The sequence below is a fragment of the Sardina pilchardus genome, chromosome 20 (assembly GCF_963854185.1).
Source record: "Sardina pilchardus chromosome 20, fSarPil1.1, whole genome shotgun sequence".
Classification (NCBI taxonomy): domain Eukaryota; kingdom Metazoa; phylum Chordata; class Actinopteri; order Clupeiformes; family Clupeidae; genus Sardina; species Sardina pilchardus.
In genome coordinates, this window is record NC_085013.1 from 15,071,971 (window position 1) to 15,095,713 (window position 23,743).

The following is a 23,743-nucleotide window of genomic DNA, read 5'->3' on the forward strand; positions in this document are numbered from 1 at the left end:
CCCTCTCATTTGCATACCTTCGATTAATAATTCTTGTTAAACTGCTCTTACGATGCTAGTATCTAGATATGTGGTCTATGGCAGAGACGTTGTAATGCTAGCGTTATTACAGCTAACTTTGGAGAGTTACTATACTAAGAAATGTACTGATAAAACTTACCAATCTAACACATTCATTCTGTTGGGGAATCTGCTGCACTTCATCTTCGTCAGAACCTTCTTCTGACTCGGTTTATACATGTACGGCTGTATTCCTTATTTAAATCCATTGTTGATAGCTTTATCAAAGACTTTGGCTTTATTTACCAGCAGTAAACGTAGTTTCACTTTGCTCTTGCTTCAGACCGGTGGATTGAGCCAATCAACTTTCAGGACATATCGGCCAATAGACCAATCAGCGCGCATCTCATTTGAATATTCATGAACTTGCTGAGTGGGCGGGAAAAACAAACTGTTTCATTGCAAGGCTTATTTATGACCTTGTATTAGGCGATCTAGCAGTGCTCCTGGGGCGTTTTCAGCCCCACAAATTTACATATGACATTATTTAGGCTCAAAGATCAATTTGTAATGGTCAAAAAATGCGTTCTATGACTCCTTTAAAGGAACACTCCACCGTTTTTTCATATTAAACTACGTTATCCCCCTAATTAAGACGAGTTGATACATACCTCTCACGTTTCAATAAGTGCACCCACTGGCTCTGGCCGCGGCGCAACTTTGACAGCACTTAGCTAGCCCAATGCATTCATTAGGATCCAAACAGAGATGAAGTTAGAAGTGACCAAACACCTCCATGTTTTCCCTATTAAAATACAGTTACACGAGTAGTCACACGACCAAGTATGGTGAGACAAAATAAAATGTGGTGCATTTCTAAGCAGGTAAGAGGGATAACTATATTGTGTGGCGCAGTAATATCCTCACTCTTGCACTTTCAGTTTCACTTTGGAGTGAGGATATTACTGGGCAGTGAGTCTAAGTGCTCCCAATATTATTCCGCCACACAATATAGTTATCCCTTTTACCTGCTTAGAAATGCACCACGTTTTATTTTGTCTCACCATACTTGGTCGTGTGACTACTCATGTAACTGTGTTTTAATAGGGAAAACATGGAGGTGTTTGGTCACTTCTAACTTCATCTCTGTTTGGATCCTAATGAATGCATTGGGCTAGCTAAGTGCTATCAAAGTTGCACCGCGCGCCAGAGCCAGTGAGTGCACGCATTGAAACGTGAGAGGTATGTATCAACTCGTCTTAATTAAGCGAATAACGTAGTTTAATATGAAAAAACGGTGAAGTGTTCCTTTAACTTGTAAGACAGTGTGGTAGGAACATGGACTCAAAAAAGGAAGTGTTTTAATCCTTTTTTTAGCATCTTTATGAAAAATGGCCTGTCCAAGATTATTTACACCCCTTTTAAATAATCCGTGGAAAGATCTTCATTTGGATTCACAGCTCTCAAAATGGTTCTTATAATACCTACTAAGCCTCTCCATGTGTCTCCTCAATGACTGGAGGCTGTGCCTTTTTAGCAGCAATCCAGGTTTTGAGGCAGCAACGATTCTTTGCCATCACTCTGGCCTTGTTCTCACTTTTTTGATGGATTGAGGTCTGGACTCTGGCTGGGCCACTCTATAATGTCGATCTTGTTCTCTGTTAACCATTTCTTGCCTTGTTTGGCTGTATGTTTTGGATCATTGTGTGATTGAATGGTCCACTGCCTATTGGGGTACAGTAGGTCTCTTGGCATACTGCTTGACCTTTTCATCCAGAATCTTAACAAAGTCCCTTATTTTAGTGTTACTGTTTACTTTGAAAAGGTCACCAGGCCAATCGTTCCTGCCTAAAAACCTGGATTGCTGCAAAAAAGATGCAGACTAGTATCGACATGGAGAGCCCTGGAAGGTGTCATAAGAACCATTTAGCTGTGAATCCAAATAAAGATGTTTCTACTGATTATTAAAAAGGGATATGAATAATAATCAGTTTTCATAAAAAACATTTCAAAAATGGTCTTGCAACCTTTTGGCATGTGGCAGTGTCAATTTCAGTCGGAGTAAACATGTTGATGAAGAGAAAATCAATATTAAACCAATATTTGCTAGTAAATTTGTATTTAGTAGTATGATTAATTTGGTTCTTAACTGTATGTACAGTATAAACCAAAACATGACTATTTCACCATACACAGCAACACAAACACGTGGGCTTACAGTTGTATTCACAAACCAAAACATTACATTAAGATGCTACACAAGCACACCACACGCAGACCTAAACCACAAGCCACTCATGCACAGACATGCGTCTAGTACACCACGTACACACCACAACACCCTTCGTAAACACACAAGTACACACACCCAAAGTCTGAGGTTTAGACTATCTGTGTGTGTGTGTGTGTGTGTGTGTGTGCGCACACTGAATGCAGGGTTGCAGCAGCCTTACTACGGCGTCGACCGAGTGTCTCCCCCAGCTTAAGTGCAGCTGTCTAAGCATTTCCCCTTTCTCCACCCACCGCTCATCAGTGTTCCTCTCAGAGAAACACACACACGCGCACACACACACACGCACCATTAATATTGCACATGTTCTGTCTTAATATCTGAGAGATTCTCCTGTATCTGTAATGATGGCCCTTGTGTTGGCACAGTCTGTCCAAGTGCTTGAGTGTTAAGCTGAGTAGGAGTGCAGAGGGAAGTGTGTTGAGGGCAGACTGACTGAGGGAGTGTGTGGCACCGAGAGAACGAAAAGGAAGCATATCAGTAGGTCTGGCCTATTGCACAGGAGTCATTAAGCTGACAGCAAGCTGAGGGATAGCAGAGGCCGGTTAGCACACGTCCAGCCCTGAATATCTCTCTCTTTTCTCTCTCTCTCTCTCTCTCTCTCTCTTTTCTCTCTCTCTCTCTCTCACCTCTCTCTCTCGCGCTCTCTCTGTCTTCCTTTTTAGCACTGGCATTATCTCTCTGTTAGATCTCTTCCACTGTGTCTCCTTTCTCATTTTATTGTTATCCCACTCAATTACTCTTTCTGTGCACTGTCAGGTGGATAAAGATGTAGACCCATTTCAGGCCCTAAATACTTGACACTTGAAGCTCTCACATGTTTGTTAATGTGTTTGTGTGTGTGTGTGTGCGTGTGTGTGTGTGTGTAGGTGCGACACAAAGCCTCTCAGAAAGTATACGCCATGAAGATCCTGAGCAAGTTCGAAATGATAAAGCGCTCCGACTCCGCCTTCTTCTGGGAGGAGAGAGACATCATGGCCTTCGCCAACAGCCCGTGGGTTGTCCAAGTAAGACACAGACTCACCCACCCACCCACCCGCACTCACATTCAAGGGTACATACAAGGGCATGCAACAGTACACATCTTCATCAGTGCCCCTGTGTATAATATAACTATCACAACAGATTGGTATTCCTTCAAGTAATCATTTCCCTTTTATCAAGCTATTATCAGTTATTTTTAACAATAAATTATATAAAACATTATATAAAACAATTACATTTCAATACATTTGAGTGGATTTATTGCAATCCATCTGTAATTATTGGTGTGTGTGTGTGAGTGTGTGATAGAGTCTGTCTGTCAGTCTTGTCTGCTTGTCTGCTGTTGCTCCAAAACGTTTACAATGTGTTTTGTCCTCTCCTCAGCTGTGCTGTGCCTTCCAAGATGACCGCTACCTGTACATGGTGATGGAGTACATGCCTGGCGGTGACCTGGTCAATCTGACCAGCACATACGACGTGCCCGAGAAGTGGGCACGCTTCTACACGGCCGAGGTGGTGCTGGCCCTGGACGCCATCCACTCCATGGCCTTCATCCACCGCGACGTCAAGCCCGACAACATGCTACTGGACTCCCATGGCCACCTCAAGCTCGCTGACTTCGGCACCTGCATGAAGATGGACGCGGTGAGATATAGCGAGAGAGAGTGTGTTTGTGTGTGTGTCTGTATGTGTGTGTGGGTTAAGGGGGTACACTTCTGTTGCAAATGCATGTTTTTGTCTCTGTGGTTTTAGTTACAGTATGTTGTTTAGTGACTTCACTTATTCACGTTTTAAGATGTTGACTTTTCTTTGTTTGCAAGAATGCGCTTTAATTTTGTCTCTGTTTTTGTGAGTTTATTTTCTGAAAGGAAGAGTGTATGTGTGTGAGTGTATATGTGAGTGAGTTTGTTTACTTGAGTAGGTGTACGTGTGAGAGGAAAGGAATTATTCCAGCAGTTAGTCATAGGGCTAGTCATTTGTAACTGGTGGATTTGCCTTTGTATGTGAAACTGTCTACCAGTAAAGCCTACAGCAACTAAACATAGTTGAAGGAGTGGGTGGGCTTTGTGTGTGTGTGTGTGTGTGTGTGTGTGTGTGTGTGTGTGTGTGTGTGTGTGTGTGTGTGTGTGTGTGTGTGTGTGTGTGTGTGTGTGTGTGTGTGTGTGTGTGTGTGTGTGTGTGTGTGTGTGTGTGTGTGTGTGTGTGTGTGTGTGTGTGTGTGTGTGTGTGTGTGTGTGTGTGTGTGTGTGTGTGTGTGTGTGTGTGTGTGTGTGTGTGTGCGCCCGTATAAGCCTGTGTGTTAGTATATGAGTGTGTGAGAAAGAGACAGAGAAGGCGAGGGCATGTCTCGCAGTCCCTGTTGCATGAAGTATGTGCGGTGGAGTTAGTCAGTGGGTGAGTCATTCCTGCTGGAATATTCAGAGTACGCCAAAGCTCACCGCTCTCCCCAACTCCTCGCTCACCGTCTGCCCCACCGTCCACATGCGCCAGACTCTCAGTGACCTGCTGAAGCTACGCCCCAGGTCACTCACCCCTGACCTGTTGATCCGGTCAGCCATCCCCCCCCCCCTCCCTCTCCGTCAGTGCTGGCTCAGGGAAAAGGCATCCATTTTTTTTGTCATTCATTCGTTCCTGCATGCTTTAGTCATCAGTGTTGGTGTGCAGCGTTTGTGCTGACATTACACGTGGTGATTATTAACAGTGTGCTAATGTCCATGAGGCAGCGGAAATGTCAGTTGAATGTTTTTGCGTAATGGGTGAAAGAAACCCATATATGGACATATTATGTGTTTGTGTTCTATCGCCATCTGGTGATGACCTTTGTTGCAGCACTGAGCGGTGTGTTGCCAACTCGGTTGTGGTCTGGCCTAATAATTCAGGATTTTCTGAATGTCTCTGAAAATTAATTTAGAACTCTGTTAGAGGCTGCCCAGAGAAGTGAAGTAGTAGCTAAGGTTGATGTGAGCGCTGAGTGCAGTGTTTGGAACATTTTTCTTCATGCTTAGCTGAAAAGCTGTGGAAGTCCAGAGCCTAATTTAATTGCGTCCATTAAATTATGTTATTACAGTGATCATGACTTGTGGGCTATGGATTGCAGAAATGATATAAATAGACGCGACTGGCTCAAACACTTGCTTTCAGAAGTCGCAATGTTAAAAGCTTATGATCGTTTTGATACTACAACTTGCAACAAATATTTTTCGACAATACGTTTTAAGCTCTTTGGCTGTCAGTCATCCCACCTTGATTGACTGATAAAAGTGACTGATCGATTGGCTGATAGAAGTGATTGATTGATGCTCCCCAGACTGGTATGGTGCATTGTGACACAGCAGTGGGCACGCCTGACTACATCTCGCCTGAGGTCCTGAAGTCGCAGGGTGGCGATGGCTACTATGGGAGGGAGTGTGACTGGTGGTCAGTGGGCGTCTTCATCTATGAGCTGCTCGTTGGTAAGTGACCCTTCCGCTTCTTTGGCTGGCCACAGTATGCCATGGGAGTGATGGTCTTCAGACTCACAAGGAATCTTTCATGTTGCTGTTCGTCCTTAGGGGAAACGCCATTCTATGCCGACTCGCTGGTCGGAACCTACAGCAAAATCATGGACCACAAGAACTCGCTCAGCTTCCCAGATGATGTGGAGATCTCCAAGGACGCCAAGAACCTAATCTGTGCCTTCCTCACAGACAGGTGAGTGCACCTGGTGCTCTGCTCATTGGAGTGATGGCTGTAGAACTATCACTGTAACAACGAGGAAACTCCTCAGAACCTAAAGCTTTGAGAACATGAGATGATGAGGGATTGAATGATTTTAGGATGGATGAAATTAAGACTAGGACATGCCTTTCATCAGTAGATAAAAAAAAAACAGCAACTTGCATTTGTTGAGATTTTGTATTTGATTTTTAAATGAGAGCACAAGTTACGGGCTATGGGAGCTGCATAATGCAGTTTTGTCCAGTAGGTTTGGTGAATTCAGTATTTATGCTGCTGTATTCTCCCTCTGAACCGGTTCCCTTCCTCAGGGATATCCGTCTGGGTCGTAACGGGGTGGAGGAGATCAAGCGCCACCCTTTCTTCAAGAACGACCAGTGGACCTTTGACACCATCAGGGACAGTGAGTTAACACACAAATGTTTACCTAACCAGTATTTTATTACCATCACGTGTCCATGATGAAAAGCTTTCTCCTGTCCAGTTTTTGGATTTAAATTTCAATGGACTGTATGGTCATGAGAAATCTATATGAATTGCCATCAGATGAGCATAACTAGACCTAAGGAAAACAACGTATGTTAATATTTTCAGACTTGTACATATGAAAGTATGCATACTTTGGAAGTGATCTGCCTCTTATCTCTCTGGTTTCTTTTGTCCCTTTTTTCCACCCCGTCCCCCAGCTGTGGCCCCAGTGGTTCCCGAGCTGAGCAGTGATATTGACACCAGCAACTTTGACGAGATCGAGGATGATAAGGGCGACGTGGAGACCTTCCCAACACCCAAAGCCTTCGTGGGAAACCAGCTGCCCTTTGTGGGCTTCACCTACTTCAAAGAAGATCAGTTAGTGTTCCACTTTCTCACTGTTTCTTTTTCACACCGTTTTTTTTTTTTTGCTCATCGTTTCCCCATCTCGGCTCCCTTGCGTTTGCTGTCCTGCAGGGTTTGATTTAATGACTACTTGATAGTTTGACAATGGAGAAGTGTGAGACAAAATACTGAAGTGTGACCAGTGACCAGCTGCCAAATGAAAATGGCCCCTGTCTGTCTCTCTCTCTCTCTCTCTCTCTCTCTCTCTCTCTCTCTCTCTCTCTCTCTCTCTCTTCCTTGCTCAGGTTGCTAAGAGGTTCAAATCGGTCTGCCGTGGAGAACGAGCACCTCGTGTCTGTCAAGGCAAGTCCCACCTGCACCTGCACTTTCACCCAGCCACATTCAGTAGCCGTGTATCGGTAGACCACAGGAGGCAATCACCTCCTATAACATCACAGCTGCATTGTAAAGCGGCAGCTTGCTGTTGTCGTCTGGTCAAGTAACGCTGGGCCAGTGGAGGTTAAACCCAGCGTGTCGCTGGCTTGCGAGGGCCCTCTAAAGCCCTGTGGAAGTTGGCCCCTGAGGCGGATGGATTAGGGGTTAATCCGCAACTAATTGAGTGACTTCTTAACGACACATCCAAACATAACGAGGTTTTTGTGAGTGGCCAAACAAGAGGCTAATACCCACAGGGGACAACAGGACTTTTCCCCCCATTTGCTGACACTAACTCCGTTCCTCTGTTTGTTTTCTCTTCCAGGATGCCTCTGTGGTGAGCTGGACTTTGTTCTCCGCTTGTGCTAGCCCATGTTTGAAATGGTCTTTAAGGAGGTAGAATGGGACATGGCAAAGTAGTTCTGAGCACGCATTAAAAAATGTAATCATGATGCGGGTAAGACCGTAAGTGGGAAGTAGCTTAACAACTCCTGTGCCATTTTTATGTCCCCACTGGTTTGTTTAACTCATCAGTCTTTTTAAATGGAGTTGTTCTCAGTGGGAAAGCAGAATTGGTTGCCCTGTGTTTACCCTTTGTGTATGTGTGTGTATGTTTTCTGTGTGTGTTCTGTGGATATGTGTGTGTGTGTGTGTGTGTGTGTGTGTGGTGTAGTCGGCGGCTCTGCAAAAGCAGCTGCACGTGCTGGAGGAGCAGCTGAACACTGAGATGCAGGCCAAAGATGATCTCGAACAGCGCTGGCGCACCGCCACAAACCGCATGGAGAAACTGACCAAAGAGCTGGACGAGGAGGTGCACCACTACTTTGACTCTCTCTCTCTCTCTCTCTCTCTCTCTCTCTCTCTGTCTCTCTGTCTCTCTCTTTCTTTCTCTCTGACTCTCTCGATCTCACTTTCTTTAGATTGACTTTTTGAATCTTTTAGATTCATTCTTTATTACTATCTCACTTTCCACCTCGACTCTGAAATCAAAATCCAGTTTATAACAAAGTGTAACATTTGTATATTGTGTGATATATATCATACATTGTAACACCTTGTAGGAAAGTAATATTCATACGCATTACATATCAATAGCTAATTAACCAGCATTTGATTTGAAAACAATATGGATGTGAGGATAAATGTTGTACAGGAGGCGTGGCATGATGCAGTGACTGACTGTGAATGCCTGGTCCTCTTTAGACCAACAGCCGTAAGAACCTGGAGTCGTCCCTGCGGCAGCTGGAGCGGGAGAAGGCCCTGCTGCAGCACAAGAGCGTGGAGAGCCACCGCAAGGCCGAGAGCGAAGCTGACCGCAAGCGCTGCCTGGAGAATGAGGGTGAGCACAGACCTCTCTACCTCTGCCTCTAGTTATTCTGTTCTCTGGATGCTCATGGTCATCCTCAATGTGTTTACTCTGAAGACCAACGAGTGCAACGTTAGTCATCCAACAGTGTTGGTGGAGTTGTATGTACATCTGGAGATTCTGTACACGTCTGTATGTGTCTGGCCACTGCAGTGAACAGCCTCAGGGACCAGCTGGAGGAGCTAAAGAAACGGAACCAGAACTCCCACATCTCCAACGAGAAGAACATCCACCTGCAGAAACAGGTCAGCAGCAGAGTCACGGCTCCTGGGTGTTAAAGGAATAGTTCGGAATTTTGGACATAGGACCTCATTTCCAACTTAGTCGGGGTGATATAGGTCGGCGAAGACCATTTTCAGTGAATTTCTGTCCTTCCTTGAGTTGCAGCGTTCATCTCGTGCTAACCTGGTGCCGAGATAACGCAAGTCAACGGTAACATCCAGCCTGCCACTGAAAACACTCCACAGAACACCCGAAACAAATAAATTATAACGTCAGACTATCGATGCACATGCCTGTGTTGATAGAACAATGTTAGAAATAAAACTAACATTGCATCGCATTGCAATAGCCTACTTTGTTCCCTGTATGGCAGTGGCGGGTTGATATTGAGAAACCAGTCCGTCAAAATGTAATAAATCATTGAGTTGCAAGGTTAGTTTTATTTCTAAAATTATTCTATCAACACGGACATGTATATCGATAGTCTGACGTTTTAATTGACTTGTCTCGGGTGTGCTGTGGAGTGAGTAAGACTGTTTTGGATGTTACCGTTGAAATGCGTTAGCTCAGAACCAGCGTTAGCAAAGGGGAACGCTGCAACTGATGAAAGGGGTTAAACACGATAAAAACAGTCTCCACCGACCTATATCACCTCGGTAAAGTTGGAAATGAGGTCCTATGTCCAAAATTCCGAGCTATTCCTTTAATGCATTAAGCACTGGAGTGGACAGACCTTTAGCCATGTCCACAATCCACACAGTCCACATCTAGCGATGGGTACTTTCACAATCACGATAAGTGCTTTGTTTCATAAGGCCTGAAAAATAAAGATTTTTTAAATATATATGTTTTGGTTTAATCAGCTTAAAAAAAATAGTTCATGTTTTCACAATCAGTATAAGCTTAGATATTTGGAAAATATTTGTAGTGTTTGTTATTGTTCATCGTGTTAACATAATTTCGGTAAGACTGAATACTTAATATACTTAAAGAGAGTGGACAAAAGCTATTTCTAAGTTCAATGCATATCTAATGCATTTTCTGTCCTGAATTCAAACAGGGCAGCTATATTTCTAAATTTACCCCTGACAAAAATACATTTCAAGAACCAGGTTAACATTGTGGTGTGGGTGATGTCATCATCACAAAACCAGTTTTCTGCCAACTGCACAATTTGTTATACTTTTTGTTTTGTTGATATGATGTGTAAGAAGGGGTGTAGTTTTAACATGAAACATCAATTTTTGGATGAAAATGGCTGAAAAAATTCAAGCACTTATACTGATCGTGAAATGTTGCATGTATGTCTTTATATGGCTAAAACATTCAGTACAGGTTAGTATCTGAGCGTGTATGTGGACTTGTTTATGTGTGCAAGTGTGTGCGTGTGTGGTGTGATGCTCCTCAGCTGCATAAGACCTGCATCTCTCACGGAAACAAATTGGACGCAGGTGTCTGTATGGCAGGGTGGCCCTCTGGCTTGCATCCCATGTTCATGTCTGTGAGGGTGTGTGGGGGAGTGAGTGTAAGAAAGCGCCTCTGCAGTGTGAATACCATTCTGCTGGTGCATACGAGTGTCACTGAGTGAAAAGAGAGTCTGTATTTTTATCTAAGTGTCTATAAATGACACGAGTATGGCCAGATGAATAAATACGTATGTGGTGATGAAATAGATATGATGCTTCTATTCAAGAGTATTTAAAGTATCTATATCTGCAGAGGTGAATAGTGTGCGTGTGTGTGTGTGTGTGTGTGCGTGTGTGTGTGTGTGTGTGTGTGTGTGTGTGTGTGACTCCATGTGGCATGCCCTTTGGCCCCCCCAGCTGGACGAGGCCAACACTCTGCTGCGGGCGGAGACGGACGCGGCGGCGCGGCTGCGCAAGTCTCAGACGGAGCTCAGCAAGCAGCTGCAGCAGATGGAGGCCAACGGGCGCGAGCTGCAGGACAAGTGCTGCCTGCTGGAGAACGGCAAGCTGAAGCTGGAGAAGGACTACATCGGCCTGCAGGCCGCGCTCGAGGCCGAGAAGAGAGACTGCAGCCAGGGCTCGGAGACCATCACCGACCTGCAAGGTAGGTTTCCACCACTACCGATTGGTCATAATAGTTGTTACCTGGAGCTGGAGGGATTCTGATGGGGTGAGTTGAGAACGTGTGACTATCTGTATTTGAGCCGTGTCGTTTTGCCCATTTGTCTCCTTCATCTCCAACTTCTGTGTCCCTCTCTGTCAGGGCGCATCACAAGTCTGGAGGATGACGTGAAGCAGTCGAGAGTGGCCTTGTCCAAAGCCGAGACGGAGAAGCGTGTGCTCCAGGAGAAACTCACAGACCTGGAGAAGGTAGAGCCTTCATCTTCATCTCTTCCATTCCATCTGTCTTTATTTGATCCCCCTCCTTGCCTCTCTCCGATCACCATCTTCTCCTCCATTACCCCATAGCCATAGCTCATAGAGAAGCGATGATTTCACAAGTTGCTCGGCATTATACTATCTGTATATTATTCTTTTATTTGCTTTTCATTTTGATTTACTGTTTGTCGCTTTTGAAAAGCACAATGAATTACTCCTGTGTATGAAATGCACTATATGACCAAACTTCCATTGCAATGTCTAATGACGTGTAACCCCAGAACCCAAAGGTTCTCCTTCCTCATTCCCATCCCTTTGTTTGTGTGCGTGGCCCCGTAGGAGAAGAACAATAAGGAGATCGACATGATGTACAAGCTGAAGGTGCTGCAGCAAGGCCTGGAGCAGGAGGAGGCCTCCCACAAGGCCACCAGGGCCCGGCTGGCGGACAAGAACAAGATCAGCGAGTCCATCGAGGGGGCCAAGTCCGAGGCCATGAAGGGTAAGGAGGAGCCCCCGCCAGAGCCCCAGCGTCAACAAAAGAGTCGTGACAGTCCCTTGTCAGCGAAATCCTAAAAACAACACGCTGGTGTTGTCTCTGTGTGCGTGTGTGTGTGTGTGTGTGGTGTGTGTGAGTGAAAGCCACTGTGCAGACATGATAAATAGATCCACTGGATGCTTATTTATGGATTATGTGTTGTGCATCGTATGGGTGCGAGTTTGCTTCGGTTGGTGTGTGTGTGTGTGTGTGTGTGTGTATAGAACAAGGCAGGCATTGCTGGGTAATTTGGCCTGCAGTTTGTGTTTATGGTTGTATGTTTATCAGGATATGTTTATACAATGGCGTATATTTACATGTGTATGGATGCACGCGTGTGTGTGTGTGTGTGTGTGTGTGCGTGTGTGTGTGCAGATGTGGAGCAGAAGCTGCAGGAGGAGCGGGCGGCTAAGCTGCGTGTGGAGAACAAGCTGCTGGAGCTGGAGAAGCATAGCTCCATGCTGGACTGCGACTACAAGCAGGCACTGCAGAAACTAGATGAGCTGCGCAGACACAAGGACAAGCTCACAGAGGAGGTCTGTCTGTCTGTCTGTCTGTCTGTGTGTCTGTTGTGTGCCTATATTTAATTAACATACATGTTTGTGGATGTTTAAGTGCGTGCCTCTGAGAGTATATGTACATGAATCAACATATGTGCGCGCTAGGCACGCGTTTACGTTCAGGCATGTTTATGCTAACAGGCGCTAGCTGTTGTACACATTTCCGAGTGGCTTCGCATGTTTGCGCAGAATGGAGCCGTCTGGATTTGGGAGGCAGAGGGAGGGCCGTCTCGGACATTAGAGCAACAATTTATTTAACCCACACACAGGGCTCTGCTAAGTGGAACACCAGGCTAGTTCCAGGGAGTTGGACTGTCTGGCCATCTCTGTGTTTACTAGCCTCTTATAGCCACGCTTGCCTCTCTGGCCCCTGCATACCAGGTAGTGCCATTAGTGCTGTGTTAGGGTTGGTCACCAGAGAACAGTACACACACACACACACACACACACACACACACACACACACACACACACACACACACACACAGTGTGTGTAGTGAGGAGAGGCTCAGTGGTTGAGACAGGCTGTGCCTCTCCCTTGTCTTTTGATTTGAGCATGTTTCCAGCTCTTGACAATGTAGGAAGTGGGTGTGATGTGATTTGTTAACCGGTTAAACTGGTGACTGCAGTGCCCAGTATAGAGAGGGTTGTGAATACAGAGAAGTGTTTGTTCTTCCCTTGTACTGATTTGAGTAGATATAAACCGTAGTAGTTTATGTTCAAGTTGAAATATGCAAATATAGAAATGCATGTTTAGCACTGAAAGGCAAGGAAATATTACAACTGGGTAGAAAATCTTAGACAAAACATGACATTAACATTAATATTAAAGGCAAGAAAGAAGATACAACTTTAATGATGCGAAGCAAAATGCCAAGTCAGCATGGTAGACAGATATTTTGAATCTATGAATGTGTATGCATTCATTCATGTGCCACCATAGGCAAATTGCACAGTGATATGAATCAGTGATTTGACAATAATGAACAATTCTGATTGTTCTAGTTGTTGAGCTACTTTTACATGTACATGTGTCCCTTCACCTGACCACTGTGTCATGTCCATCTCCATCCCCAGGTGAAGAACTTGACCCTGAAGATCGAGCAGGAGATGCAGAAGCGCACGCTGACACAGAACGACCTGAAGGTGCAGGTCCAGCAGCTCAACTCCCTTCGCACCTCCGAGAAGCAGCTCAAGCAGGAGACCAACCACCTGCTGGACATCAAGCGCAGCCTGGAGAAACAGAACCAGGAGCTCCGCAAGTATGAAGCACAACACACACATTCACACACACACTCACAGTTTACGTAATCACACAATGTATCTCACATGGTGGATTATTTAAGGGTTCATTGTTAAATGTCACAAACCTATTTTTCTAGAACTTATTCGGGTATCTAAGGAAATTCACTTGGGTTCACAAATCTTCCCTTGGCCTCAACTCTGTTTTATCAGTACTATGAATGCAGTATCCTGCAACTGTGTTTGTTTAGTACTGTAAGCGTGTGACCTAGTCAGAAAACGGAGGGTGTGGAAACAAAGCCCTTTGTTCCTGTTGCTGTTCCTGTGATGGAGTGGCCGGGTGACGCCTGGCAAGTTCTGCGGAGCAGGCTGCTTATGTGTCTGTGTGCTCTGCTCAGGGAACGTCAGGATGCAGACGGACAAATGAAGGAGCTGCAAGATCAGCTGGAGGCTGAGCAGTATTTCTCAGTAGGTTCTCTCACCACAGATCCACTTCACACCACCCAAACCATCCTGACCGCATGTTCAGTCAGAACAATGTAGTGTATAACACTGATGGATATCTGAGAAATAAACAGTTTTGATCACTGACTGTCCTCGGAGAGGGCTTGTACAGTAAGTGTGCTCTGTAAGGTGTTCTGAAGGTCTCCCTCTCCTTGCAGACTTTGTATAAGACCCAAGTACGGGAGCTGAAGGAGGAGTGTGAGGAGAAGAATAAGCTATACAAGGACGTGCAGCAGAGTCTGCAGGAACTACAGGAAGAGAGGTAGGAGTCCCAACAATGGCCTCTCACCCTGAGTGACCCAAAGGAACACACAGCCATGGTTAAATGTACTTCCTCCACATGTCAATTGGCAACTCGGTAATATTAGGATTCTGTGGGACGTTATACCATCTTTCTGAGTAGTGTTGAACCTCTCAAACAAGGAAACAAGCCGTAAAAACCTTAAGGCTGATGGTACCAGTTCACATCTAGCTCTAACCTGTGAAGTAGGCCTGTAGCGATTGGTTGTCAGTGGTGTCCGTGGTTAGTAGATCCTTGTCTGACCCCACCCTTCCTCCCCCCCGTGTGAACAGGGACTCGCTGGCGGCCCAGTTGGAGATCACATTTACCAAGGCGGACTCGGAGCAGCTAGCACGCTCCATCGCCGAGGAGCAGTACTCCGACCTGGAGAAGGAGAAGATCATGAAGGAGCTGGAGATCAAGGAGATGATGGCGCGGCACAAGCAGGAGCTGGGCGAGAAGGACACCACCATCAGCTCAGTGAGTCCGAGGGGGAGGAGGGAGTGGTGGTGGCAGTACTTCACATATGCGCAGCGTCGCTCTATGCTAATGTCACAACTTATTACATGACTGATACTGCAAGTTTAAATTAGAAGTACAGTAAACTTACATAGATTTGTAAAGACATTTTTACTTCATAGTTTATTCCCAATGAAAGAAACATACTGAGGTATTCACATTGCAGGAATGGTCTATGAGTGGTGGAAATTGGTCATTTCTTTGCCTTGCCCTCATGCCCTAACCAAAGTTTCCAATTGTCCCTGATGTCTTCGTCACAGTTAGAGGAGGCTAATCGTACGCTGACAAGCGACGTTGCCAATCTGGCCAATGAGAAGGAGGAGCTGAACAATAAACTGAAGGATAACCAAGAAGGTATGTTGTCCTCCCACTCTCACTTCCTGCTATCTCTTCCTGTTTGAAAGTTCGGCGCACTCTAATCACTGTTGGAAAAGGCAACGGAAACTTGCCGATGTTTACCAGTGTGCTGGAGATGGGTTTCCATGATGTATCCTATCCCCCCACCCACGCATCCCTGTGCTGGTGTGATCATTCTTCATGAGTCAATTTGTATTTGGTGTTTGATGGACTGTGGAGCAGGGTTTAGATTCAATGACCTGAGAGACCTTTGAAAGTTTATTTTGTGTGTGTGTGTGTGTATGTTTGCTATCCAGATATGCAGAAGAAGATGGACTTGGAGCAACAAATCAACCAGATTAAGAACACCTATGAGAAGCAGCTTCAGTCTGAGAGAACCTTGAAAACCCAGGTAGGGCAGATGATCAGGCCAACACTTCTCCAATGAAAGTTGACTCTATGGTTGGGGTCAGGTGTCTGTCTACTTAGTCATTCGCTGCCTCTTCTGACCAAAGCGAGGTCACTACTAATTATTCATGTGATGTTTGTCGTGTGTGTGCGCGTGCACGTGTGTGTGTGTGTGCACATGTGGGTGGATGTCTGGTCCAGGCGGTAAACAAGTTAGCTGAGATCATGAACAGGAAGGAGGTGCGGGGCGGAGGCAGTCGCCGCGGCAACGACACAGACATGCGGCGGAAGGAGAAGGAGAACAGGAAGCTGCAGCTGGAGTTGCGCTCAGAGAAGGAGAAGCTCAACAGCACCATCATCAAGTACCAGAGGGAGATCAACGAGATGCAAGCGGTACACACACACAAATATACACACACAAACACACTCACATCCACCCTAACAGCTGCATTGGTAAGTGCCAAAGAGATGAGTGAAATTGATTTGCTGGCCACACTCAAGCAGGCACACAACAGTCACTTGCCCTTGGACCTTGAACTTGGGATTTATCCTAAGTGACTCAAAAGTGACGTCTAATGAATGTGAAGCCGTGAGCCAGTTAAAAACAGAGGCAGATTTACCTGTTAAGTCCTACAGAACTGAAAGTGGCTTAAGTGGCACTTCAGGAGTATCAATAAGTTAAGTTCATAAGAAGTTTTAGGTGATCAGCGGCTTGTTTGAATACCGTTAGTAAGACTGCTGAACATGTGAAACATGGCAGTTCATTCAACCATGACTGTGTCACTTAACAGACACACACAGACAAAAACAAATACACAGGATCAGATTTCAGTGATCAAATATTTTTACTTGCACAATTGATTAAATGGAGAGTAAAAACATCCATTCATTGTAGAAGTATAGGCAGACACAGCAATACAAAGGATAGATTTACAGTATAAATAGGTCCACAGATACAGGGCAATGGCCTCCCAGTATTAGAGGAAGCAGGAGAGAATGTGGCTGATTGTCTCAAAGAAAAAGTTTGGAGGGCCAAGAGCATGTATGACAGCCATGAGAAGTTTTAATGTCTCACTTTCTATATGTGTGCAGCAACTGTTGGATGAGAGCCAGGTCCGTATTGAGCTTCAGATGGCACTGGACAGTAAGGACAGTGACATTGAACAGTTGCGCGGCCTCCTGAACTCACTCAATGTCCACTCACTAGACTCCGCTAGTGTGTCCAGTGGACCCGACTTCGATACAGATGACAGCTTTGCAGGTATGTTTACCATGTAAAAATCGATCTTGTTGACATTTTTTTGTCCTTAAAAAGCTTTTTATTAACAACTCTGCCAAAACAGGAAAAAACATTTAAGATCACGCTAGTTTTTTGGCAGAACCTTCACTAATACTTTCTGTTAAAGCTTCCTCTCTGTTGAGTACAAGTTACATATTAAGACATGACAATGCCTTACTGTAATGTGACATTACTAACTCAAAAGAATTTATCATTTGATCTGTACATTATGGGGTTTGCATACCCCTAATAGCAAGAGGCCATCATATTAATGAATTAAATGAATGCATGCATCTCTTCCTCACAGTGCGTAGGCCCTCAGTCAAGCCCAGCAAACGGTCTTTTAGAAAACGCCAGGAGTCCCACACTGCACTCACTGCTAAAGAGAGCAACTCCTCTTCCCCTAACTCTGACAAAGGTCCAGCCCTTCCCCTTGCCCTGCTCTCGCTCCTCTCAATCATCCTCCTCTCCGTTCTCCATCCTCACTCTCCTTTTCCGAGGCCGAGGTCTGGATCTCTCGTTTGCCCTCTGCCAGGGTAGTTTCCTGAGCCCTGCTCTCTGCCCTCTGATTGGTGTCCTCTCCCTGCCTCTCAGCCTGGTGCTTCAGGTGATCTGCATGAGCCTGGTGTCTGGACTCGTCCTTTTGACCCCCGTTTGCCCTCCTTCTAACCTCAGCCCTGCAGATTGACGTTGTGGAAATGGATTAATGCAAAGCTGAATTGTGGTGGCCTGAATGCTGTTTAGAGTGGATCATGTCCATTGTAAACAGTATTTAGTCCTGAACCAGATGTGATCTGTCTCTGAGAACCCGTGTTTTTTTGAGGAATCTAATCATGTTTACCGAGTGTGGTTATGCATTGGACGTACATGGAGTTCTGGTGGGTTTTTAATTGCTGGTTTGTGAGGCATGGGGACTTAAATGTGCTCTTGCTGGTTGTGCAATGTTTGGGGAACTAAACGCTGCTTTGCTTTTGAAGACCCCATTCTTTCCTGGGTTCGGGTCAGTTTCACTGTCCTTGGCCTGTTTGTCTGCCATCTGCAGAAAGCAGCATTGCGAACACCAGGAAACAATGGGGAGCTGCTGCCCCCCACTGGGGATGTGGTGCAATTGCACATAGTAGTACTCACATGGAAATCAAACCCAATTTATTTTTTATCTGTTTCAGAAACAAGGCTTGAAGGATGGCTTTCAATGCCTGTGCGGAACAATACCAAGCGTTTTGGATGGGAGAAAAAGGTTGCTTGAAAGTTTCTTGTCCTTATGGTAGATATATTATAGTGTCTGATGGACAGCCATTTGACTTGTGTGTGACAGAAAAACAATGGTTTAATGCAACCTAGTCGATATTGATTTCATACCTGGTTTGTCTGATTGTGGTTTTCTACAGTATGTGGTGGTAAGCAGCAAGAAGATTCTTTTCTACAACAGCGAACAGGACAAAGAACTGTCCAATCCTTACATGGTGCTAGATATAGAGTGAGTTGGGACACACACACACACACACACACACACACACACACACACACACACTGTCACACTCACTCAGCCATGTATACAAGACTATTTTAGTCTCAGAGACATGTTCATTAGTTAGAGTTTTACTTTACAAGTGGAAAACATTGACCGTTTATTCTGTACGTCTTTCCAGTAAACTATTCCATGTGCGGTCTGTCACCCAAACGGATGTGTACCGTGCCGACGCCAAAGAAATCCCCAGGATATTCCAGGTTGGTAGGCGGACATCCCACAACTAAATCAAGCCTAAAGTAGGACTTGCATGGGAGGGATTTGTTTATCATGATGCACATGTTTGGCTATTATGTAATCACATTATCCCCTCTGATATTCAGCCAAAGTCATAAAATGAACTGGTGGTTGAGGGATATACCTACACTGTTATGAAACCCTCTCTAATCCGCATAAGTAATCTCACCCATATCAACTTGTCTTGATAGAAGGCACCCTGGTGTGTAAAGGCATAAGAAGACCTCTGCCCTCATTATTTCCCGATCTGCACCCTCCTCTCAGGTCCTGTATGCCAATGAAGGAGAGAGCAAGAGGGAGCAGGAGCTGGAGCTGCCCAGCGGCGAGAAGTCGTACATCTGCCACAAGGGCCACGAGTTCATCCCCACGCTCTACCACTTCCCCACCAACTGCGAGGCCTGCACCAAGCCCCTGTGGAACATGTTCAAGCCGCCGCCCGCCCTCGAGTGCCGGCGCTGCCACATCAAGTGCCACAAGGACCACATGGACAAGAAGGAGGAGATCATCGCGCCCTGCAGAGGTATGATCTGCTCATAGTGGTATCTTATTGTCTGATGATGAATGATACTGACTAAAGGCTCGTTCACACCAAGAACGATAACGATAACGATAACGATAACTATAAACAAATATCGCTCTTGTTAGTATGAATGACAACGTTCACACCTAAACTATAACGATAACGACATGAAGAACGATATCGTTGTTGATCACTTTCAGAGCGATTTTGAGAACGATAAAAAGCTAACAGCCAATCAGAACCCATAATATTCTAGCCATCACATTCATTAACATGAGGAGAGACACTTCTTATCGTTGGCCAGTGTGGACGCTTTTATCGTTATCGTTATAGTTATAGTTATCGTTATCGTTCTTGGTGTGAACGAGCCTTAACTCTTGGAGTTAGTGAATTGGAAGACATTTTGTGTCAGATTTGCAGAACATCTGAAGGTGTAAATGTTTGCCTGTTTGAGAATGTATGATTGATATGTGTAGTCAACTGTTGTTTTCAAATGTGCTATATTAATACATTGACATTGACATGTTCTCTGCCTTTCGTGTCCAGTGAACTACGATGTCTCCACGGCAAAGAACCTGCTGCTATTAGCTGCCTCACAGGAGGAGCAGCAGAAGTGGGTCAGCCGGCTGGTCAAAAAGATCCCCAAGAAGCCCCTGGCGACGGACCCTGCCCACCGTTCCTCACCCCGGGCACCCGCCAAAGTGCTGGCCAGCCAGTCGATGAGGAGACCCAGTCGACAGCTGCCCCCCAGCAAGCCCAGGTGAGCGATCCGTCTCGGAGTCTCTGGGATCAGCTACCTAATGACCAGTGCTAACCATCACATTTCATTTGAAGGATTTATAGATTAATTGACAACTGAGGCCAACCAGATGCTCTCCAACTAGCACCTGTCTTTTTCAGTGAGGAATTGCCTCCATGTGTCTGACTCTATGCTATCTTAATTAAATACCTAGCATGCTGATATGGTAACTTGCTAGTGGTATCAAAGAGATAGACATAGACTGTAATTGTAGCAGTTTATGGATTGGAGTGCTAGTATGTGTGACATGCAGGGCCGTGACCAAGGAGCCAGCCGAGCCCCCAACACAGGGGGAGACGACCAGCCTCATCCGCCACAAGGGCCACGAGTTCCTCCCCACGCTCTACCACTTCCCCACCAACTGCGAGGCCTGCACCAAGCCCCTGTGGAACATGTTCAAGCCGCCCGTAGCCCTGGAGTGCCAACGCTGCAGCATCAAGTGCCACAGACAGCATATGGATAGGAAAGAGGAGATCCTGAAGCCCTGTGCTCCAGGCAGAATCGTATCACAGACCGAGCCTGGCTAAAGTGTTTGTTTTGATAGACTATCCGCCAGGTGATCTTCACAAAGCTTGTGATCTATACTTGCTACTAAAAAGAGGGTTGACTTCTGCCTGAAACACAGGGCCCTGGGAAAACTTGATGAGTATGGGTGCAAAGGACTTGGTGCTTGGAACTAAAAACTAACACAGTCATTTGAAGGGTGCACCCTTGATTGATCTCTTCTTTCCATCCATCTCCAAGGAACTACCTCACAACAGTGATGAGCACTGTTGCACATTTAATCACGTCCTACAAATGAGTAGATTTAATTTCAACCAATTTCAAGTGAATCTACCAACCAATCTCCATTATCATGCTTCTAATATAGCTAATATCCATAAATGATATGTTTTAAGGTGGTATGGAACTGGTAGAAGGTGCACTCCTTCAGTACAGCACCATAATGACATATTGCTGTAGGCCTTTGGCTGCCGATCTGAAGGGGTAACCTGATCCAGGCACTTTATGAAGGGTCTTGTCTCCACTCCCACCTTCTCCCCTTGCAGATGGCTGGATGAGGGCCTTCAGGACTGGCATTGGGCTCTGGATGATGTGGAGGATGTTGATGATTTTGTTGACAATGCATTTGATTTCTGAGGAGCCCGTAGGCTCGTAATCAGGGTAAAGGCTCTCTAACGGTGTTTGTGTGCTGCGTGTGCTGTGGGTTTGCTTAGCATGCGGGTTGGCTTACATTGGAGTGAAGAACTACCTCTTTCAACCAAACCTTTCAGTGAATGACCCAGGTCATTGCATTGCAAGGACATTTAATGAATTAACTCTTAAGCACTGACACTCCTTGCCAGACTGGTGAGTATTGTTGTCCATTGATGATGAATGTTGGCATCTATTTGCACTCCTTTTCATCCTTGTGAGCTATTGTGTGGTATTTGTAGACTATTTTCTCAGTCTTGGTGTACCTTGTGTTGTTGTGGTATTTTACCGACCTGTGGTTAAAGACAACTTGTCTCTGTCTCTGGGTGCCCCCTAAAAATGGGTTTCACCAATATAGTTCTGTCCTGTAGTGACAGACAAGACCATATACAATGAGAAAGATTGTACCTTAAGTTAGATTACCTCAACAGTTCTTCACTTTCAGTTAAAGTACTACAATGGTAAAATGTCCAAATCAAGTGAAGTATGGGATTGACTGGGAGACAGAGGAGACATGCTTTGGAGAGATTAGCGTTTGGTCAGACTCAGGGCTGGAGAGCAGAGACAGTGGCCTTTACTTCCTTTCTCTGACGTCCCTGACCTTTTTCACCCCAGCCCACCTAGAGCGGATGCTCCCAAGATGAGGCGAGAGATCTCCTTCAGTGGCCAGACCGACAACTCATGACTTAGTTCATTTTCTTTGTTTCGTTTACAAGAAATAAGTATCTACAACACAGTATTTTATGTTAAAATGACCGTATGTTCCTTGTCCAATGTTTTGTATTGAATTATTTCACAATAAAACATGACTGACTTGTGGAAGAAATGTGCAATGACTTAATGACTGAAGTTGGGTACATGACCTGGTGGGTGTATGTATTAGAGCTTGCTATGTAGTTCTGTCTACTTAGATGTGTTTGGGTAGAATTGAATACTGTGTTGGGAAAGGAAACTAACCCCATCTTTCTCTTGTCTTTTCTTCCTTCTCTCTGTTTTTTTCTCTCTGTAGTTAACCTCACTTGGGATTGTGGTGAAACTACATGGTGATTTGGTGTTTCCTCTTTTTTCCACCATCATGAACGCTGAAAGATGTAGTGAGACAGAAAAAAAATGCAAAACTGCTTTTTTTCTAACAAGCTGTTGTAGAGGGACCTCTTTTCCTCGCTGGGCATGCAGAGCTTTTTGCTTCCTCATTGAGCACCTGTTGGCCCCACAAGACGTCATTATTTCCGGGCTGCCATTTTCCAGCACGCACTCCCATTGCTTCAATGTAGTTGAGCTGAGAAATGGTAGCTTGGATGCAGAGTGTTTGCTGAAGGCTGCGGCCCATCCGCTGGTGTAGAGACTGTATCCCATGGATGAGAGCAGGACTTTCATGGAGCTTCTCCCACCCAACTTGCCAGTGATAGATCAGAGAGTTCCAAAGCACTTAAACCTGGATTATGTCCTGGGGGAATCACCAAAGGAACCCAAAGAGGGACCGTAAGCATCAGGGACTAGGAAATGACCCCATGACCTGTCACCCGGAGGCTCTGCTCAAGGAAGTGTGGTTCTCTTAAGAACATTATTGGTACCTAACACTACACCACCCCAGCACTACAGACACGTGATGTGGATGCAAGGTCACCTCGTAGGTTTATTGTTGTTGTACTTAACAGATTTTTTTTTTTTTAAACGTCATTCAGGGCTTTGGTAGTTCACTATAGACACTAGTTATTGAAAGTAACACTCTTAAGTCTGGATTGCGGAGTGCCAGTATTGACCTCATGCTCACCCTTATAGTAATGCCTTAAATGTATGCATCACAGATCATTCCGGAAGGGCAATGTTTACGGCACACGTTTCAAATGCAGTCAGTGCACCACAGAGCATTTTCTGCTGCTGTATTCTTTTTGTTGAATGTATACCTGAGAGGAAGGACATCTGTGTGTTATATAAAAAAAAGAAATATGGAAATGCTGTACGTTTCACAGTACGTGAAGAACAACTCCCATGGCGACTCATATCGAGTCCTTGTTGGTTGGAAAATCCTCTGTGTAAGCTAGCATGTGTGCGATTTGATGCTGTGGTTTTAAGGAAGTAACGTGGCTTTGTATTCGGGGTAGTTCACTCCCATATATGAATGTGCTCTTATATTATTCTTAAGAGAGGGAAAGAGAGATCAAAAGTATGAAGTTTTTCAAAAGATATATATTTACATATTTTTTATTTTTTACAGGGAGAAGATATACAAATTGTTTGTATGTAACCCAAAATGCTTAATATTTCACTGCAGATTTGAGAGAAGGCTGATTTGTTTTTTTTTATGTTATTCCATGTCAGCTGATGGTGTGACTACCTTCCAGTTTGTTGGGAGTACTGTAGTGATGTGCTGTGAACTTTTCCCCTCAAGTCCCTATTGAGTTTGGATGAAGCATGTTCTATATAAATATACACAGTATATTTTAAGATGGCATCATACAGAACACCTTGTATTATTTATACTGGCCCGTGCACTTTGTATTTTAAAGCGCTACGTCCAGATTGCATGTTTTATATTGCTACGTTGAACCGAACGATAACCTGTTTGACAATAAAACAAAACTGTCTTTAACCGTTGAGCTTTACAGATTTTGAAATTACAAAATATGTG

The 23,743-nt window shown here is 45.0% G+C and overlaps 1 protein-coding gene across 4 annotated transcripts in view; it reads left to right on the forward strand.

Annotated features, from left to right (window-relative positions):
- rock2a (rho-associated, coiled-coil containing protein kinase 2a) overlaps positions 1–23,704 on the forward strand; it is a 39,719-nt gene extending 16,015 nt beyond the window's left edge. Inside the window, exons 4-33 of one of the 4 annotated variants that reach the window (XM_062522094.1) lie at positions 3,160–3,297; positions 3,659–3,919; positions 5,583–5,727; positions 5,827–5,965; positions 6,301–6,392; positions 6,676–6,835; positions 7,108–7,165; positions 7,563–7,574; positions 7,911–8,048; positions 8,441–8,576; positions 8,757–8,848; positions 10,649–10,895; positions 11,055–11,161; positions 11,510–11,669; positions 12,081–12,241; positions 13,343–13,527; positions 13,906–13,975; positions 14,170–14,273; positions 14,585–14,771; positions 15,071–15,164; positions 15,464–15,558; positions 15,756–15,947; positions 16,647–16,815; positions 17,141–17,251; positions 18,000–18,070; positions 18,222–18,310; positions 18,483–18,561; positions 18,863–19,118; positions 19,665–19,878; positions 20,171–23,704. In XM_062522094.1, the coding sequence (XP_062378078.1) occupies positions 3,160–3,297; positions 3,659–3,919; positions 5,583–5,727; positions 5,827–5,965; positions 6,301–6,392; positions 6,676–6,835; positions 7,108–7,165; positions 7,563–7,574; positions 7,911–8,048; positions 8,441–8,576; positions 8,757–8,848; positions 10,649–10,895; positions 11,055–11,161; positions 11,510–11,669; positions 12,081–12,241; positions 13,343–13,527; positions 13,906–13,975; positions 14,170–14,273; positions 14,585–14,771; positions 15,071–15,164; positions 15,464–15,558; positions 15,756–15,947; positions 16,647–16,815; positions 17,141–17,251; positions 18,000–18,070; positions 18,222–18,310; positions 18,483–18,561; positions 18,863–19,118; positions 19,665–19,878; positions 20,171–20,444 (4,236 nt within the window). In that variant the 3' untranslated portion in view covers positions 20,445–23,704. The remainder of the gene's footprint in view (positions 1–3,159; positions 3,298–3,658; positions 3,920–5,582; positions 5,728–5,826; positions 5,966–6,300; positions 6,393–6,675; positions 6,836–7,107; positions 7,166–7,562; positions 7,575–7,910; positions 8,049–8,440; positions 8,577–8,756; positions 8,849–10,648; positions 10,896–11,054; positions 11,162–11,509; positions 11,670–12,080; positions 12,242–13,342; positions 13,528–13,905; positions 13,976–14,169; positions 14,274–14,584; positions 14,772–15,070; positions 15,165–15,463; positions 15,559–15,755; positions 15,948–16,646; positions 16,816–17,140; positions 17,252–17,999; positions 18,071–18,221; positions 18,311–18,482; positions 18,562–18,862; positions 19,119–19,664; positions 19,879–20,170) is intronic. The other 3 variants (XM_062522096.1, XM_062522097.1, XM_062522095.1) reach the window with 3 other exon arrangements.
- Positions 23,705–23,743: the final 39 nt, after the last annotated feature.